Below are 17,324 nucleotides of genomic sequence, written 5' to 3' on the forward strand. Positions count from 1 at the left end.
TTCGTCACCCCGAGCAGACCTCACCCAAGGCGCTTTCTAAGTGTAGTCACCATCTACAACTTCTGCTCGTTCATGGGCCACTGGTATCCTAGAATCGAGTTAGTCTTTGGGTTCAATGTCCTGCAGAGGTGAGGTCCTACCTGCTGCGTCGCTGAACTTGTATCCGTAAGAAGAAGTGAAGTCATCCAATACGGCAGGGCCGCGGGAGCCTGATAATCGTTAGCCAGTATTCGCTTGTGTTCTCGGCCTACTACGAACCATATGGGTACTCCATAGGAATGATCTCCTTGTTGTCATCAAGGTAGTGGAGAAGAGGTGTGAAGATCCTCCAGCTAGCGTCGAGCTCGTCGTCACGAACGAAGTTGGAGTGGTCGCCCTTCAGCGCATCGAGAATGAGCGACTCGTATGCCTCTGGGATCTTCAGGTCGGAGAATCGCCGTCTGTAGGTAAGGTCGAGTTCTGTGACGACAGTCTGCATGCTGAGACCGGGCAGCTTGGAGTTCATCTTAATGTAAACACTCTCGTTGGGCTGCACACGGATAACGAGCTCGTTTCGCGGGATATCCTTGAAGATGCCAGAGGTGACATCCTTGAACTGGATGCGGACCTCCGTCTTCTGCTCGTTCAGGGCCTTTCCTGCCTTCAGGATGAAGGGCACACCGTCCCATCGCTCGTTCTTGATGTAGGCGACCATGGACGCGAAAGTGGGGCAGCGCGAGTCCTTGGGGACTGTGTCGTCCTCCTTGTAGCCTGGCTTTTGACCGTCCAGTGACTTTCCGTACTGTCCGATTATAACGTTCTTGGGCTCGATCGAGGCCATACCACGGAGGACGCGGACCTTTTCGTCGCGGATGTCTTCGGCGGAGAAGGAGATGGGGCGCTCCATAGCGAGGAGGGTAAGAACTTGGAGCAAATCTGCAATCGTTAGTCAATCCTCATACCAACCATCAGTCTTCGCTTACGGTTCTGCATAACATCACGGATGATGCCAAACTCGTCAAAGTAACCTCCACGGCCTTCGGTTCCGAAAGGCTCCTTGAAGGTGATCTGAACGTTGTCGATGTGGTTCCTGTTCCAGGTTGCGCCGAAGAACTCGTTACCGAATCGGAGAATGAGGATGTTCTTGACCATCTCCTTACCCAGGTAGTGGTCAATTCGGTAAAGCTCATCTTCGGTCCAGTCGGGAGCCAACGCCTTCTGCAGCTCTCTTGAACTTGGGAGGTCCTTGCCGAATGGCTTCTCGACCTGTGCGACAGCGGTTAGCTGCATGTGTTCGGCGAGTTGCACAAGAGCGACTTACGATGACGCGAGAAATGCCGTTCTTGGGGTAGCAGTTGCGCTTCAGGTGCTGGGAGACTGTGATGAAGACGCTGGGAGGGAGGGCCATGTAGAATATCCTGTTGTTCTCCTTGCGGCCCTTCTCGATCTCCTGCATGTGCTTCTCAAGTCCGACGAAAGATTCGTCCTGGTCGTACTGGCCAGAGACGTACGAGCAGAACTCGCAGAATTCGTCCAACTGCTTCTCCAGTTCTTTTGTGGGGGTCTTAATGTACGACTTGACGCGCTTGAGGTACTCCTCGCGGTCCATCTTTGTGCGTGCATATCCGACGATGTGGATGTTCTTTGGGAGGAAGTTGTTTCGGTGCTGTGCTGGTAGTCAGAGAATGCGCATGTCAATCTGTATCGTGCAACCTACGAGGCCGAAGAGGGCTGGGAACTGGTATGACGTTAGTCTGATGTTTGCTCGCATGCTTGCTTCTTTACGTACGGTCTTTTTCTTCGCTAGGTCACCGGAGGCGCCCAAAACAACAATGATGGTGTTGTCCTTGAGCTCCATGTTTCTATCGCGAGATCTGGTTAGCTGTGGTGCTCAAAATGCTAGAGGCCTTGATCGGTTTCGCGCATCGACCAACCCCTCCGCCGAAGAGCGCAAGGCGCTTGAGCAGAAAACAACGGCCGGATAAATTGATGACATATCCAGACGGCTCGTAGAAGGCCGTATAAGACCGATCAGGGACGGTGAGGGCGACCTACCCGGCATTGACCTCCTCATGCTTGGGCTGGATAACTGTGTCCGCCATTGTGTTGATGTGTGATGTAAACGCTTTGGGGGAGGAGCGGGCGCAAGGTTACAGCTCAATTAAGGGCTGCAGTGGGTGAGGGCAATAAGGTAACACAAGAGATCTCGAAGTAAGGGCGGAAGCTACGGATAGGACGTGGATGTGTGAGGAAAAGTCCTATGTAGTGGGGTTATCGGAGCTGCTCTAGCGGTTTCGCGTGGTGGTGACGTTGGTTAGCTTTAATTTGCCGCTCGAACGCCGGTGATAGGGTCTCAGACAAGAATGCTTCACAGAAACACACGGCGCGGACTGACGTCTTTAAAAAGGCATCGATAAATAACTAGGTCATTCCTCAAGCATCACTAAGCGGCCGCACGTCTTGCAAAGCTTCTCCGGCACCAGTCAAAACCCTTGAAGCCCGCCGGAGGAGACCTTGCTAAAGCCGTACCTAGGGATTCGCGGACAACCCCACCATCGCCATGCATTGCGCGTGGAACGGCTTCGTCCACGCTCGGCTGGGAATGGATAGACTTTGAGGCTCTTAAACTTTGTTTCTTATTCTATAAGTGTGTCCCAAGACTGTGGTCGCGTCTCACAACCGTCACAGCGCGCGAGGCACGCCCAGCTCGTGTACGGCTACCCCGCTGCGAGGTTGCCCGAGTCCGGACGATGTGTAAATTCTATTAGAGTGTACACAAGCATTGACCGTCTCAGTGTCGCGGGCTGGTACTTGGGTCTGTCAAATCCTCCGGCCCCTCTTTGAGTATACCGAGCGGCCAGCACTGGTAAGCTAGCTCCCTGGTGGGGCCCGTCGCAATTGAAGACTTGCAGCCATGTTGGCGTGCTGGCTTCCCAACAATGGACTGTACGTGACGTGTGAGCGCGGGAGACGTGATGGCGACGTGAGAATTTTGCCGTTGGCTATTTGGGTTCTCCCAGGCCGTGACATGATGAGTGAACCACACCTGGCCTGGCCGGACCGATGACGCATGGTCCTCAGGGCGACGTGCGACACGCGAAGGCTGGTCAGTCAGACGATGGAACATGCCCAGGCGGATTGCTAGACTGATAGTGAACCGCCATGCTTACACATCCGCTGCAAGAGAAAGCCCGAACATGCAAGAGGGGCTGGGACGAGCATAAGCGTTGCCGCGGAACGTCGGGAGGAGTTGTGCCTTCACCATGACCCTACATACTGCGACCATGTTGAAGACGTGAATTCGAGCGCATTTCGTCCAAAGGTGTTGCCAGTCGTCTGATTGCTTCTACTGTCAAAGAATGGCGATGATGCCAGTGAGGAAGTGCAGATACATCCATATTCCGACCTATGTGCAACGCAGTGTCCTTGCTATCAAAACCTCAATGTGCATCCATGACATCCAATTGATACTTCCGGAAGACTCATTAATCCCAAAACCCATATTCCAAGATTGCAGTGTTGGTGTTCTTCGCGACTGCCTGCGGCGAGGCAACGGCAGCGTTACGCCACACAGGCTGTGGCTGGTGTGGCGCTAGTAAGCGAGAACGCCCCACTGGACATGAAGCAATTCGTCTTTCTCTTTGGCAACGACGACTTCTCTGTACTAACGACAGCATCAACCCCGACCCAGACGTCCCCTTCACCCCCCCCGAGGCCGCCCAAAAAATTCGCCATGTCTGCCGACAACAAGTCCCACCGCCTTTACGTCAAGGGCAAGCACATCAGCTACCAGCGCGGCAAGGTTTGTGCGCACCGAATTCGCGTATTGACGCTCCCCTTCTGACGATGAATCGCAGAGGAACACCAACCCCGGAACCTCTCTGCTCAAGCTTGAGGGCGTCGACGATGTCAAGGCAGCTCAGTGGTGTACGTCTCCGCGCTCCGCGTGTCCCCCCGACGCTCGAATTTTGATCGCTAACGTACCGACGACAGACGCTGGCAAGAGGGTAGCCTACGTCTACCGCGCACAACGGGCGATCCAAGGCTCCAAGATCCGTGTCATCTGGGTACGAATTCCCATCCCACCGCCCGTATTCCACCAAAAAGACAAAAAGCTAACCCAAACAACAGGGCAAGGTCACCCGCCCCCACGGCAACTCCGGCGTCGTCCGCGCCAAGTTCAAGAACAACCTGCCTCCCAAGTCCTTCGGTGCCTCCGTCCGCGTCATGCTGTACCCTTCTTCGATATAAGCTCTTCCGACACACCCATTTTTTGGCGAGAACGGGAATGAAAGCGGTCGAAAAATAAGGCAATGGTAGTTGATGGATCACCTCAGGCGCAATATTATACCGGGCACGGAAGTCAGATTCGAGAACAATTCAGTTATCTTTGGGGAGACACACATGCACAGTCTTTCCCATACACAACGGCAACTTGTTCGGGCTGGGTGCGACGGTGTGAATGTTGATGTCCTGAAAGTCCATAACAATGGCACTTTTCAATCAAGATTCCTGACAAGATCAATCATACATGTTCAAAGTCATTGGCTGCATTGGCGTGATGTCGTGGAGATGGGGTTGTTGCGAGAGCTCGGAACGTACAACGATGTGCTGCTAACTGTGTAGGCTATCTTCCGTAACGCTACTACAAGCCCTACCTACCCATCGCGCGATCGCTATACCATTCGTCAACGACACCCTCGGTCGCATGACTACTGACGATGACAAATGACAAAAAAACCGCACAAGGCCTATCGATACCTGACTAGTCACGGTCTACAGGATCGAGCTCTCGAACACCACCTAGTCTAGCATGTCATGAGCACGCGACACGTCACGATAGCATAAGAAGAAGGCTTGGGTTTTATCGTATTGCACTACACCCTGGGTATCTTCCATCATCCCATCGTAATTTCGTAAGGCCAATTGACATGTATCGAGTTGCCGCTCGAACACATGATGCTACTATGACCTCTATATCCTACATGTAATCGCTATCCTCTTGCCGTAAACTTATGTACCCATGTCCTCCTTCTGCTGTCCGGTTGTCAATCTATCGTTTCCATGGTGGTGGGTAGAACGACGAATAGGGACTCCGACCATCCCACCCTACTGGCGGCTGGCTCCATGGATCATCGCCCTGATTAGCATGCTGTCCTACGCTACTGGACTGACCTCCTGGTTGGGTGTCTGGCAGTCCATGCAGAACGTCCAACTCTCCTGGCTGTGCGTCTTGTAGAGCGTCGTAATGACTGGAGTTATCTCGTCCTGGTTGCGTGGCTGGCAGATCTTCGTCTTGATTAACGTGAACTCCTGGTCCGGTGGCTGGCGGCTCATCCTGACTAGGAGGCTCTCCCGGTTGCGTGCCTGGTGAATCACCCTGACTAAGCCGCTCGCCTGGTTGAAAGTCTTTCAGTTCTCCATCTTCTTCCTCTTCTTCCTCACTGTCCTTGCATTCTCCTGTCATCCTCCAGTTCGGAACAGAAACGTCAGATCCAAACGATTCATCAACACGCTGTGGCTGGGCTGACGGCGGCGGTGATTGCTCAGATCCCATCACACCCTTTGCCGGTGGTGGAGGATCTGAGCGCGCAGGATCAATCCGAAAGCTCACGTTGGCGAGATCCGAGATGGAGATATCGTTGCGACGGTGAGCTCCAGACTCGGCACGGAGGGTAGCCAGGAAAGCTGGTCGAGCGAAAGGAGGACTGCTCTGCTTGGGCGCCGATTGGAACATAGGAAAGGACTGCGACACTGCCTGTGCATTGCTCATACCTCGCATTGGCGCCATCGCATTCAAGCCGGCTGCAAACGCGCTGTTGTCTTTGAGCTTGGGTGCCGGCGAGTCCTTCTGTTTCGCCTTGTCACTGGCAACCGGCGTCGCTCCACCACCATCTTCATCATCTGACTCGTCTACTTCATTATCCGGCCCATCACCCTGCTGACGGAAGGTGTGGTGGAAATTGAGACCGAAGATACCGGAATCTCGAGGCGCATCGTCTTCCTCCATGTGCTTCAGCCACTCGTCTGCTTGCTTGTAGTCGTCGTCGAGGTTGATGTCGTCGCTGGATACTACAGTGAATGTTCCCTGTTCAATTGCGGAGACAGCAGGCGGGCTGGAAAGGACGTTGGTGTTTACTCCGTTGTTTCGTGTGAAGAACGACGTGTCTGGCACGTGTGAGATTTGAAGGAGCGGTTCATCAGATGAGAATTGGCGTTCCAGGTTGGCAACGGTTTTGTCCAGATCACGGTCCGTCAACGAGATTGTAGGCCGGGGCTCCTCCGCTGGTGGTGCATTGGGCTGATGGAAGTCTTGGCTACTGGGAAGAAGATGTGGACGCTTCGCGGCCTGCATGGCTGTGCCCGATACTTCGTTGTCTGCATCGCGTTTACCTAGAGGTCGAGCCCTAGCGCGAGCACGCTTGCGAGTCTCTAGCGTCTGAGAGAGGCGAGCACGATCAACATGCGGCGACAAAACCTGAAGCGACTTCATCGACTGCGATGCCGACTTTTTCAACTGACCCTTCGCAGGCAGAATGGGTCGCTTGTCCACTTCCATTGCCTCATCGATTTCCCTTCCAGTCTTGAAGTTTGACCAGTGACCAGGGCGCTCATAGAATTCACTACCTTGTGGCATCGTAGGCAACATCTTCATACCACCAAAGTAAGTAGATAGAAACGCCCCGGCACTCTCGTAGTCGTGGGCAATCTCGGGTGCATGGAAGTTGAACTGGGCGCCCTTGCGAGTGACAGATGCCCGGGGAAGAAGGCCAGTGTGAGCAAGGACGACGCGCTGTATAACCCGGCTGAAGTCTGCTGGCACATATGGAGGGAAGTGTTGCGTTTGAGAATAGGTCTCGGCTGTCAATCCTAATTGCTTTACAAAGTCCGACAACAAGGACAGGGCGGTGTAATGGCCCTCTAGCTTGGGCTCTCCGCGTACCTCTACCCAGTCATGACAATTTGTGTCGCCCTCATTGATGCAGGCGACAAGGCGACCAGGAGTTGCCAGGCGATGTAGTTGGGTCAGATTGAACATTCGTGAGGGCAGGTGATACCAGATCTTGTGCACCTCTTCGATGTTTGTCGTAGGCTGAGTCTTGATCCCACTGGTCAAACGCGTGAATGTGGCGTGTAGGACCTCCGGCATATTACCTAGACCCGCAAGAGCACCTCGAAGCTTCTTGATATCTGCGAAGACAATCACTCCGTGCTGGGGTGCGACGAGGCGCTCGTACTCCTCAACAATCGCGTGACGCCACTCTGGGTAGGCTTCGCAACAGCTCGCTAGCCAGTGCAGGAAGCAACGCTCTTCGAAGCCACCCTCGACCTGTGTCAATGGCACTGTTCGCTTGACTGGGAAGGTCTGCCAGGGTTCTTCCACCTCGCCGGCAAGTTGTTGGATCTTGGTGCACACATCCCGCGGCGGCAGATCCCATTGATTGTGGTAGAGTTTCGTAGCCAGGCCGTCTAGGTATGGATGCCCCAGAGTCAATATCATATGCTGCTCTTCGCCGATCTTTGGAAATGGATGCAGGAGTGACCACTCATGCTCCATCTTTTTGATCATATCAGAGCGGCATAGCCCTACCTCACGGCGGGTCGCATTGTGGATCTGAGCGTTTCGAGCAGAATGCCAGTCGTCTCGCTTCTTTTGCACCAAGTTGAGCATCTTCTTGCCCTTCTCAGACTCTCGCGATTTGCCTTTCGGTCCGAAGAAGTCGGCGACGACGCGCTCCATGAGAGCGGATTCTTGGCGAGCAACCTCGGTCTTCTTCGCCATGAAGGCTTCGCCGAAGGCATCTTTCGGTGGTGCCTTCCGCAGTTGCCAGATATCGCAGCAGCTCTCCACAATCTCCATCGCGGCGCGATCGTCCTCGATCATCTTCTCCAGAGGTTCAGGCATGCCAGCAGGGAACGACGTTGCCCTCGTATAGTCGACTAAGAGCACAGCTTCGGGCTTGTAGTCCCCTAGGCGAAGCAAGACACCCTCTTTGGTGACGTTTCCGTGAACGATCTTGTGGAAATGCAAGAAGGCGAGGGCTGAGAACAGTCGCCGCAAGAGCTTCGAAGCGAATGTGAAGCGCACGCGCGGATGTTGCTTCTTGATGTCCTCTTCGAGAGCCGCGTATGTCTTGAAGCCCTCATGCGTCTCGGTGATGATAGCGGGGATATGGTTAATGTCGAGCGACTGCAAGTAACGAACGACAGATACATCGACTTTAGCCTTGCCGAACTTGAGAAACTCAGCATCCCGAAGTTCGCGGCGGTTTCCCGCACGGCGGAAGAATTTCGCTGTCTCGATCTTGCCTGTGAAGCGCTCGAGAACCCGGCAGGTGTTCGCGGAGACTTGTTCAGAGAGCGGCAGATAGCGAGTTCGCGCCCAAGCTTCGGGGCGATGAGTGACGTCTTGTAGCTGGGGATGCAGCTCTGAAGGCAAGAATGCATCCTTCGCGTAGAGTTCTCGTACTGCCTTTAACATGAAGATGTCGACTCGCAAGCCATTGACGAAGACGTGGTTGACTAAGTTCTGCCGCAGATAGATCGCTTGTGGAAAATGGTTTTGTGCATGCGGATCGCTGAATTGGATGGGCGCACCGTTCACCTCCGTGATAGTCTCAGAAGCGGACTGCAATCGCCAGCTGTTGTTCTTCCAAACCGGTACGATTCCGAACAGAAGCAGGTCGGCCCCATCGTCAGGGAGGTACACATCGCAAGGCGGAGGCTTCGGGCTCTCGAGGTTGGACAGGCCTATGGTGTAGCAGGGTTGACCTTGGACGAGATGAAGAAAGACATGGCAGCCGTCTAAGGACCACTCGCCGCCGGCTCGTGGAGACCTCAAACGCGACTTCCTATAGGCTGTGTTGTGGTTTGCGTGGAAAGCTTTGGGGTCGTGAACTGCGATGATTCCGACGACGCTATCTGGAGAGAGCCCGTCCGGGATAGGAGGATGGCGCGCGTCAATAGGCTCGTCTTCTTGCATATCCGACATGTTCGCAATTGGTGTATATAGTCAGAAAGGGCGCCAGGTGTGTGTGGCCGGGGACGGTTGGAGCACGGCTTATAAGGCACAGTGGTTGTCGTGTACGGTGTAGTGAAGCGCCAGAACTGAGTGCTGTAGCTCGTCGAGAGTCCGTTCAGTATTGCCCCTGTGTGCGGGGTCAGTACGAACGGCTACGCCCTCGGGGGAGTCTTCTGGTCACCAGATAAAGCCTGCGTCAAGTTTGTTCGACTATACCACTCTGTGCATGCACCAGCGACAGTGACTCACGTCGAGAGTCCGCGGGATATTGCCTAAGTGAGCGGGGTCGGCACGACAACTCAACCCTCGAGTGAGCCTGCTGATCAACAGGCAGGCGTAGGTCGGACTTGTTATCCTATACCACACTATACGTGCACCAGCGACAGTGACCATTACCGACAGCGGATCGATCATGAGGTCTATCCCCTCAATGGCCGCGAACGGCCCTGCGCCATGACCAAGTATCTGAGAGCCCAGAACAACGACGTAATTCACCTCTGAAACTTAGTCCCAGCTGCAGTGAAATGATCAAACCAGTCTCTCCTTTCCGGGAAGCCGTACAGGCCTAGCAGACTGGGTTTGCCTGGCTGGGCTTTGTTGTTGATTGTGATGATGTATCTAGTGATCAGTCAGCTCAGCAACGTCATGGGTAGACACCAGACTTACACGACTGAGCCCCTTGCTATTTGGTCGAGCATGGTAGCCTTCTGGAACTGGTATGCGTCTGTCGGAAGAGACAGCTCCATGTCGGCAACCGCGATAGGTGGGTCCGTTATCAGAACCTCATCGCCTTTGCTCTTCTTAGCTTTACCCCATATGAAGTAGTTATCGAGCAACATGGCGTGTACTGGAACCCAAGGTCCCTGGCTCTTGAACTTCATTGCCATACCGCCTTGGTGAATAACGCGACGGGCCGGCTCATGCAGGCGTAGTTGCGCAAACGTTAGTGCATCTGTGCGGATACGCCTCTGGAGATTTTGTACATCTTCACGAGCCTGAGCTTCATCTAGTAAGGTTGAGATGGATGTTTTCAGCCAAGTGACGGCCTGTAGAGCACGTCGTAAACGCATAGCCTCCTGGTTTGCTGTCGGGTCATTGAGAGAGTCCGCGATGCTGACAAGCCTCTGCAGACTGTCGATATAACTCTGCATCTGTACCTGAGGAAGCTCCAAATAATCTTGCCAGCTCTTGCCAAAATAAGCGATACTCAGACCAAGTGTGTTGACAAAAGGTGTAAACTTCGGGTCCAAGTTCTGTGTCGTTCGTAGTGAGGAGGCCGCATGCGGCATCTTGCGACAGTATTCTCGATACAGTTGTTGACTCTTATCTACCCAAATATCGATCATGTATGGATTACAGAGGGCGTTAGTACTGCCAGCGAGATCACGGTCCATCGCCTGGAGCAGATACTGCTGATGAAGTGTCGCAAGTTGCTCGCCGATAAGGATAGCATCCATATGCTTCTCAAGGACTGGCCATTGCTTTTTGACATTATCGTAGAACATTCGCTTCAGTCTCATTATGCGGTCAATAAACTTCCTCTCGGCCTCGGCCAGCGACATCCAGATACTGTGCATTTCGACATTGTACAAGGGCAACGATGCCCCAGCTGCTGCAACTTCGTCCATACCACGCGTGGTGTTACCTTGAGCGTTGTACGATGGCTTATGTATGAAGGGTAGGGGCTTTCGCGAAGGTATGCCGGTCGAATTAGGACTCAACGGTGGAGTTTCGTACACGGTGTAAGACGATCCCGTGGACGCTTTTGATAAAATCGATGGTGCGATGGAGGAAAACATGCTATCATCAGAAGATACTGAGCGCATCTGGGGCGTTGCGACATGCTGCTCACTTGGGCGGCGAGGAGGCAACGGAGGCGCAGCTTCTGGAACTCCCGTTCCGCTGTCTCCACTAAACGATCGCAGTGGCGCCGGAGTCAATGAGCCATAAGGATCATTCGGTAGCGAAGAGGGGCTCTTAGGCCCTGTGTGGTTGGGATTCAAGCAAAGTGTCGTCGATGAAGTTTGCGGCATAAAGGAGAGTATGTCGCGCTCAAGGGTGTCGAACAAATCTGCGTGTTCATTTGTCGTTGTGGCCTGAGGGGATGGTCCTCTCTCTGTTTCCGACTTCAGTACACTGAGAGGCGTCGTCTCGAGAGCGATCGAACTCTCTTCTGGTACCACAGTTCCTGTTTCCTCAGACGCATCGATCTCGTGGCGTGAAGTAGACATGGCCATTGCCATAGCCCTACGATACGCTTTCGAGTTGACCACCTCATCATCGAACGTGAACTCCGTAGCTTTCGCGATGGACTCTACATCGGCCTCGCTGTCGTTCAGACTCTTCTGATCAAACAGCGACTCCGGTACCTTCAATCTCGGGTGCGACTGCCGTAGAGTCCTCGACCGCTTTACAACCTGATCGAGAGTCACACTATTGTCCTCAACCAGCTTCTTGATATCCGCAATCGACTCCATCTGCAATCCTTGTATCAGCAAACTGAGCGCTGACTGCTGGCCACGGATCTGGGTAAGCAGTTCTTTGAAAGTCTCTTCCTTGAACACAAACTTCGCTTTGTCTTTGAACTTCAGATTGTCGTTCTCCGCCTTCACTCTCAAGTCGCGTACCTCCTCTTCTAGGCACCCGTATACGACTCGACATCCCGTAAGCGCGCGATCGAAGGTCTCGAGCAGCTGGGGCTTCTCCCGTAGCGCGTCATGTTGGAGGAGGCTTTGGACTTGGGACAACGACGCTGCAATGACCATGGACTCGGAGTATATCGCGGTAATGAGGACCGAGGCATCTTTGTACTTGAGGCGCAAGTCGTAAAGTTCTTTCGCAGACTGGATGCTCTGGGGCAGAGCGACGAGCTATGGGGGTAGTAGGTGCATTAGCTTGGTACCATAAACCTGGGAAGTTCCCTAGAGCTTGTTGACGCGCTTAGAAATGGCAGGAACATACAGCACCGATTATACCAGACATGTCCACGCGTGTCTAACGACAACAGAGTAAACAATTAACGCGCGCGGAAGAGAAGACGCAGCATTTCAAGCGATCACAAATGGCGGGGGTCGAAAGAAGCGTGCTTCAGCTCAGAGCTCAGCTTAGGCATCCATGTTCGCGCCTGCCCAAAATATGGGGGCCCTCTGTGCACAGATCCCCCGCGGCCAGGACATCAATACGTCACGGCTACATTCCAGTGTCTACTAGGTAGGACTTAGGTCATATGTTCAGGCAGAGCGCACATAGTCACGCTGCCGGGTATTAAAGAAAGTCGGATTACTGACTTGCTGGCTCTTGCGTGTCTCTCGCTGAGCTCGATCATTCCAATTGTATAGTACAAGGCAGCGGAGTCAACATAACACACGGCGCCAGCGAATGCCTGTCTACCAAAGGCGCGTTGAGAAGTAACGAAAAATTACCATCCCACCATCAGAATACCCATCAATCATGCTTTCCCTTTCCCATTTCGATCAAAATCCAGGGGGTATGTCCAGCTAAAAATGCCAATAGTTCATGCGAAACGGAGGCTCAGAAATGCGAGGAGAAGTCGTAGTTGGTGGCTCTGCAGGATACTACCTTGCAAATACCTTCACTATGCCGTCACCACCTGCTGAGACGACAAGGCGACCGTCTTGACTCCAAACTACGCTGCACACACCTTCGCCACGCATAATACGATGCGCAGTGATCTCCTGTGTGCAGATGCGCTTGTCGAGGGACCAAAAACGAATGGAAGCGTCATGGCCAGCGGAGACGGCTTCCCGGCCGTCTTTGCTGAGCGACAACGAAGAAATAGCTGCAGGGTGCGCAAGCATGCTGTATGTACATTGTCCTGTTCGTGGTTAGCAAGAATGTATTTCTTGATTTTGCAAAACGTACCTGAGTTGGCATCGAAGAACCGGATGAGATGGTCTTCGTGCCCACTGATTACAACACCCTCGAGACCGCCATTGGCAGATCCGGTTGGGCCGTGTATACCTTCCTCATCAGGACCACCGCGGCCCGCCTCTTGTGACGAGCCTTCAAGGTATTGGGAACTCGTCACGACTGATGTGATACCCGTCGCTGGAGTGCCGTCATAGGACTCATTGCTAGCCATACCAATCAGCTCCTCACCGGTCCTCGTGTCGTACACCAATATAGATGCGTCGGAGAATGAGACAACGAAGTTCTCTCCAGTGGGTGACAGCGGGCTGATACAAGTAGGTGAAGGATGCGCGTCGCGCTCGATAGTATGTATCAACGTGTGATGGAATGGCGTCGTAGTAGCAATGCTGGGCTGCGGTGAGGATGGGTGATGCGAGCCAGATGTGACGGAATGTCTTCGGCTACCACCAACACCACGTCGAGATCCCGTCTGCGGTGAGACCAGCTGAGGCGGTGCACTTACAGCCCAGATTTTGATAGTGCCGTCAGCAGACCCAGAAGCAAGTATGACGCGGTCTGGTCCTCCATACTTGCTACTTTCCGCGCCGAAGAGATTAGCACAGTTGGTCGGAAGAACGCATACAGTCCAGACAGCATCTGTGTGCCCTTCTAGGGTGGCCTTGGGATCGACCCGGCCTCGTTCCCATACGCGGATCGTAGCGTCTTGACCACCAGAGAATATCCAGCCATCGCCAGAGACTCTTCCGCCCGTAGCGAAATGAGCAGAAGCGGGGCAGGCTGCCAATGATGTCACAGTGCCTTCATGTCCTCGATGTGACCAGAACGGCTGGATGTCGAGATCATTGTTCATGCTGTGCTGGTTTGCGTAACTTGCGGGAATCATCCATCTCTTGATCATGCCATCGTCTCCTGCGGTGCAGATCTCGGGTTCACTGGGACTGCCGCCTCCAGTGAAAATGACTGACCGCACGACATCGAGGTGACCGCGGAGTGCGAATCGAACTTTGAAGCTTTGCGGGTCGTTCTTTGCTGCCGACTGAGCTACGGCTTGCTGTGCCTTTTGGTCGCTACTCAATCGCCTAACGTGATCTTTGCTGGCCCTTTTGACTGGTCGTGGCGGCGATTTTGCGGGGATACTATCCGCCGATGGAAACTCCTCGGTGTCTGGCCGTCTTGGTGGGCCATCCTGAGCTGTCTCCGATGCCGGGTCGAAAATCCAGTCATCTGTATCCTTATCCTGGTTGGCAGCCTGGCTTGCATCCGAAGCTTCTTCCCCACGGATCGGTATTTGACGGCCTTCGTTGTCGAAAGCATGAGTGACCTTTTCGACCTGCTCTTCGGGCACCGAGGAAAAGTGCTGCTGGTTCTGAACCTGGCGTTGATGTCCAGCGAGTAGCTCTTGAGCCATGGCAGCGTTGGACGGAAGCGGTTGTTGCTGTGAGGGTTCTCGTGCCATCTGCGGTGCGTGGTGGATTTGATGCTGGTTGGCCAAGCTCTGTAGTTCGGAGGGGACTGGTACGTTGGGAGGCTGGTGGGTAGGCATGGATGTGCCTGGCATGGTTGGAAGTTGCGACTGCAGCCTCTGGCGATGTTGCTGGAGGTAGATATCTTCCATCGAGGCCTCGCCATGGTTCATGTAGCCGTTACCGTTTGCGAGGGGCTGCATGTTCTGCTGTTGTTGCGGGGCTTGCGGGGGTGGTGTAAGAAGATATGTTATCTCTTCGACGCATTTCGTGAGGTAGAGCTTCGACTTCTCTCGTAGGTTCTCGCGGTCGGCCTCTGCACGGTCGAGGAACTCTGAGTCAACGTCGAGGAAAGAGTTGTGCTTCTTGTTTTGAGCTTCGCCAGGTTAGTAAGCGTCGGAAATGTAATCTGGCAGTAAAGTATACGCACGCTTCGTCGAGTTCCTGCCACTCTTCTTGCCGCTGGGGTCCTTCTTGTCGTCTGTTGTGGCCTCGGCGTCACCTCCTGCTGCCTCGCTCTTCTTCTTCCTCTCGTTGGTGAGGGCCTGCTCCAGCATGCGAATGTGCTTGTTCAGCTGGTCGTTGAGCTTCTTCGCACTCCGCACCTCGCCCTCCTGTTTTGCAATCTTGGCCTTCATCTCGGCGCGCTCAATGTCCCAGGCATTCCGTGCACGCTCGTGATTGTGCCATTCCAGCTGTAGAAATCGCATCACACCTGTGAGGGGGTCAGCCTGCCAGTCTCCCCGCCAGCTCTACGGCATGTCCAGGGGAAGCGCATACCCTGCAATGTGTACTCTGTGCCGGCGGGCGCATTGCCGTCACCCCCTCCGTTGGCACCGCCGCCGTTCATGGCCGAGGGCGACTGCCAGGCCATGACAGAGGTATGCTAGAGCGTCGTCGCGGCGATCGGTGCGTAGAGAGCGTGCAGTGCGGGTTGGCATGCGGCGTCGGGGGTCGGCAACAGCGCGGTCGACGTGTCGGAATCTGGCTCCAGAGCTCGGACCCTGAGGCACCGGACACAGGCAGAGACGCGGATAGTGATTGAGGCTGTAAAAAGACGGGCAGTGGGGATTATGCGCACGCGCAGTAGCTGGTCTCGTCACGGCTGCGGCAGCATCTACACATGTTGTCGCACAGGAGAGGGAGCCATGCAGACGTAGCGCTAGGGCGGGACCTGGACGCACGGACCATGACGACTGGATGCGGGAGCAGTGAGCGCCGGTTCATCACTTTGCTACTCCAACCACTTTTGCGGTGCACACTTGAAACTGTCTCAAGCTTGCTCATATCAACTACGATATCATGGTATTGAGCCTGTACTTACAGCCTCCGCGCGGGGGTGGTCTGAATTTCCATATGAATTCCAACCTTGGAAGCCATACGTGCAAGCGATGAGCTCATGTTCCTATCAAACTCACCATCAGTACTGACAGGCAGCCACTGAGTAGTGACCTGGTCTATGATACCTTCACTGTAAGTAATTCCTCCGTCTTGTCTTCTCAACCATCATCTTCTCTGTCTTCACTCTTGCTACGTCACTGCCTCCCAATCCTGTCGGCACCATTACTTGCTACCAATCGACCCAGCTCGTATCACCTGAGAGATCATCCTTTTCAAATGTTTGAGCGGCTTGTGTACACTCTAGGCAAGCCGTTGAATGGTTATCTCACAGCCGTAACAACTCACTGCCGCCCCTCATGGCGCCGTGCTTCCTAATCACACTTTAAATTTCCCTACATTTTACTGACGGTTATCACAGATTCAACATCTTCTGGGTAGTTCTTCACGTCTGGAATAATCCTATGTGCTATCACTTCCAGATCTTGTAGTCTGGAAGCTACCACTCTGCCTGAGCGCGCGACCGTTGAATAGGCGGCCAAGAACGGTAATATGTCCAATTTCCATCGTGTCTCACTTTCACATTCCAGCGTCAGTCTCTCAGGCTTTATACTCGGCGACTATTCCTCGGCACCCTCGTTGGGTGGCAACGACAAAGCTACGTCTGGTGCATCCGCCCCCACCACCTTACCGTCCGGCATTCCATGAGGCATCGGAAATACGACACATCCATTAGATCCGATTAATTGGTATCTCACAATATTACCGACGATCTTCATGCACGCCGTCGTACGGTTGGGGACTTGACTGGTGCCTTACCTTGTACATGCCAAGTGGAGCCTTCCCGATTGGTACAAGAACGTAACCTTGTCACAACAGTAGAACCTCGTCCCAGCAAGACCTGACCACATTCACCCCACCTCTCGCCAAACACCACCACCTCGAATCCGCTTCGAACCCCCGGCATCACGGTCGCGCATCTTTATTGATTCCATCGACACCGACATTTAGCCCAAATAAATCACCCGAGATGGCTGGCGGTGGTAAAGGTACGCGCTGACTTTGCGTCGCGCTCCGAAAGGCCTCGAGAGCTAACAGGATGCGCAGGAAAGACAGGTGGCAAGACAGGAGGAAAGGGCGATGCGCAAGTCAAGACTCCCAAGTCGCACTCCGCCAAAGCCGGCCTTCAAGTGAGTAGCTGCCCAATACGCGTCATCATCATTGCACCCCGCGCAATGCTTCGCGTGCAGCACAAAGAAACCACGCGCTAACGTGCCGTCTTCACCACAGTTCCCTTGCGGTCGCATAAAGCGCCATCTCCGAAACCTCACGCGACAGAAGACGCGCATCGGCGCCAAAGCCAGCATCTACCTGACCGCCGTTCTCGAATATTTGACCGCCGAAGTTCTCGAACTCGCAGGCAACGCTGCCAAGGATCTGAAGGTCAAGCGCATCACGCCACGCCATCTCCAGCTCGCCATTAGAGGTGACGAGGAACTCGACACACTCATCCGCGCTACCATTGCTTTCGGAGGTGTTCTGCCGCACATCAACCGCGCATTGCTACTCAAGGTGGAGCAAAAGAAGAAGGGCGGTGCCGCAAAGGCTGGCGAGGTATAGGTGGCTGGTTC

General features: G+C 54.1%; 5 protein-coding genes across 5 annotated transcripts; 2 read left to right on the plus strand and 3 right to left on the minus strand.

Annotated features, from left to right (window-relative positions):
- Positions 1 to 53: 53 nt before the first annotated feature.
- J4E93_008350 (uncharacterized protein) lies at positions 54 to 2,081 on the minus strand (the record flags this gene model as incomplete). The annotated part of the gene is made up of 8 exons (XM_049346250.1): positions 54 to 88; positions 141 to 209; positions 259 to 915; positions 963 to 1,245; positions 1,301 to 1,645; positions 1,697 to 1,717; positions 1,769 to 1,841; positions 2,035 to 2,081. The coding sequence occupies 8 exons, from the start codon at positions 2,079 to 2,081 to the stop codon at positions 54 to 56; spliced, it is 1,530 nt and encodes a 509-aa protein (XP_049196651.1).
- A 1,631-nt stretch (positions 2,082 to 3,712) lies between these two features.
- RPL33B (60S ribosomal protein L33B) lies at positions 3,713 to 4,230 on the plus strand (the record flags this gene model as incomplete). The annotated part of the gene is made up of 4 exons (XM_049346251.1): positions 3,713 to 3,781; positions 3,837 to 3,906; positions 3,973 to 4,046; positions 4,111 to 4,230. 4 exons carry the CDS (start codon positions 3,713 to 3,715, stop codon positions 4,228 to 4,230), a joined length of 333 nt encoding a protein of 110 aa, XP_049196652.1.
- Positions 4,231 to 5,032: 802 nt separating this feature from the next.
- Positions 5,033 to 8,971, minus strand: J4E93_008352 (uncharacterized protein; the record flags this gene model as incomplete). The annotated part of the gene is made up of 1 exon (XM_049346252.1): positions 5,033 to 8,971. One exon carries the CDS (start codon positions 8,969 to 8,971, stop codon positions 5,033 to 5,035), a length of 3,939 nt encoding a protein of 1,312 aa, XP_049196653.1.
- Positions 8,972 to 9,492: 521 nt separating this feature from the next.
- On the minus strand, positions 9,493 to 15,229 carry J4E93_008353 (uncharacterized protein; the record flags this gene model as incomplete). The annotated part of the gene is made up of 6 exons (XM_049346253.1): positions 9,493 to 9,619; positions 9,668 to 11,871; positions 12,592 to 12,836; positions 12,884 to 14,731; positions 14,786 to 15,070; positions 15,136 to 15,229. The coding sequence occupies 6 exons, from the start codon at positions 15,227 to 15,229 to the stop codon at positions 9,493 to 9,495; spliced, it is 4,803 nt and encodes a 1,600-aa protein (XP_049196654.1).
- Positions 15,230 to 16,723: 1,494 nt separating this feature from the next.
- On the plus strand, positions 16,724 to 17,313 carry HTZ1 (histone H2A.Z; the record flags this gene model as incomplete). Its single annotated transcript, XM_049346254.1, has 3 exons — positions 16,724 to 16,742; positions 16,801 to 16,883; positions 16,984 to 17,313. 3 exons carry the CDS (start codon positions 16,724 to 16,726, stop codon positions 17,311 to 17,313), a joined length of 432 nt encoding a protein of 143 aa, XP_049196655.1.
- Positions 17,314 to 17,324: the final 11 nt, after the last annotated feature.

This window comes from Alternaria ventricosa (genome assembly GCF_023758065.1).
Source record: "Alternaria ventricosa strain BMP 2768 chromosome Unknown scaffold_16, whole genome shotgun sequence".
NCBI classification, from domain to species: domain Eukaryota; kingdom Fungi; phylum Ascomycota; class Dothideomycetes; order Pleosporales; family Pleosporaceae; genus Alternaria; species Alternaria ventricosa.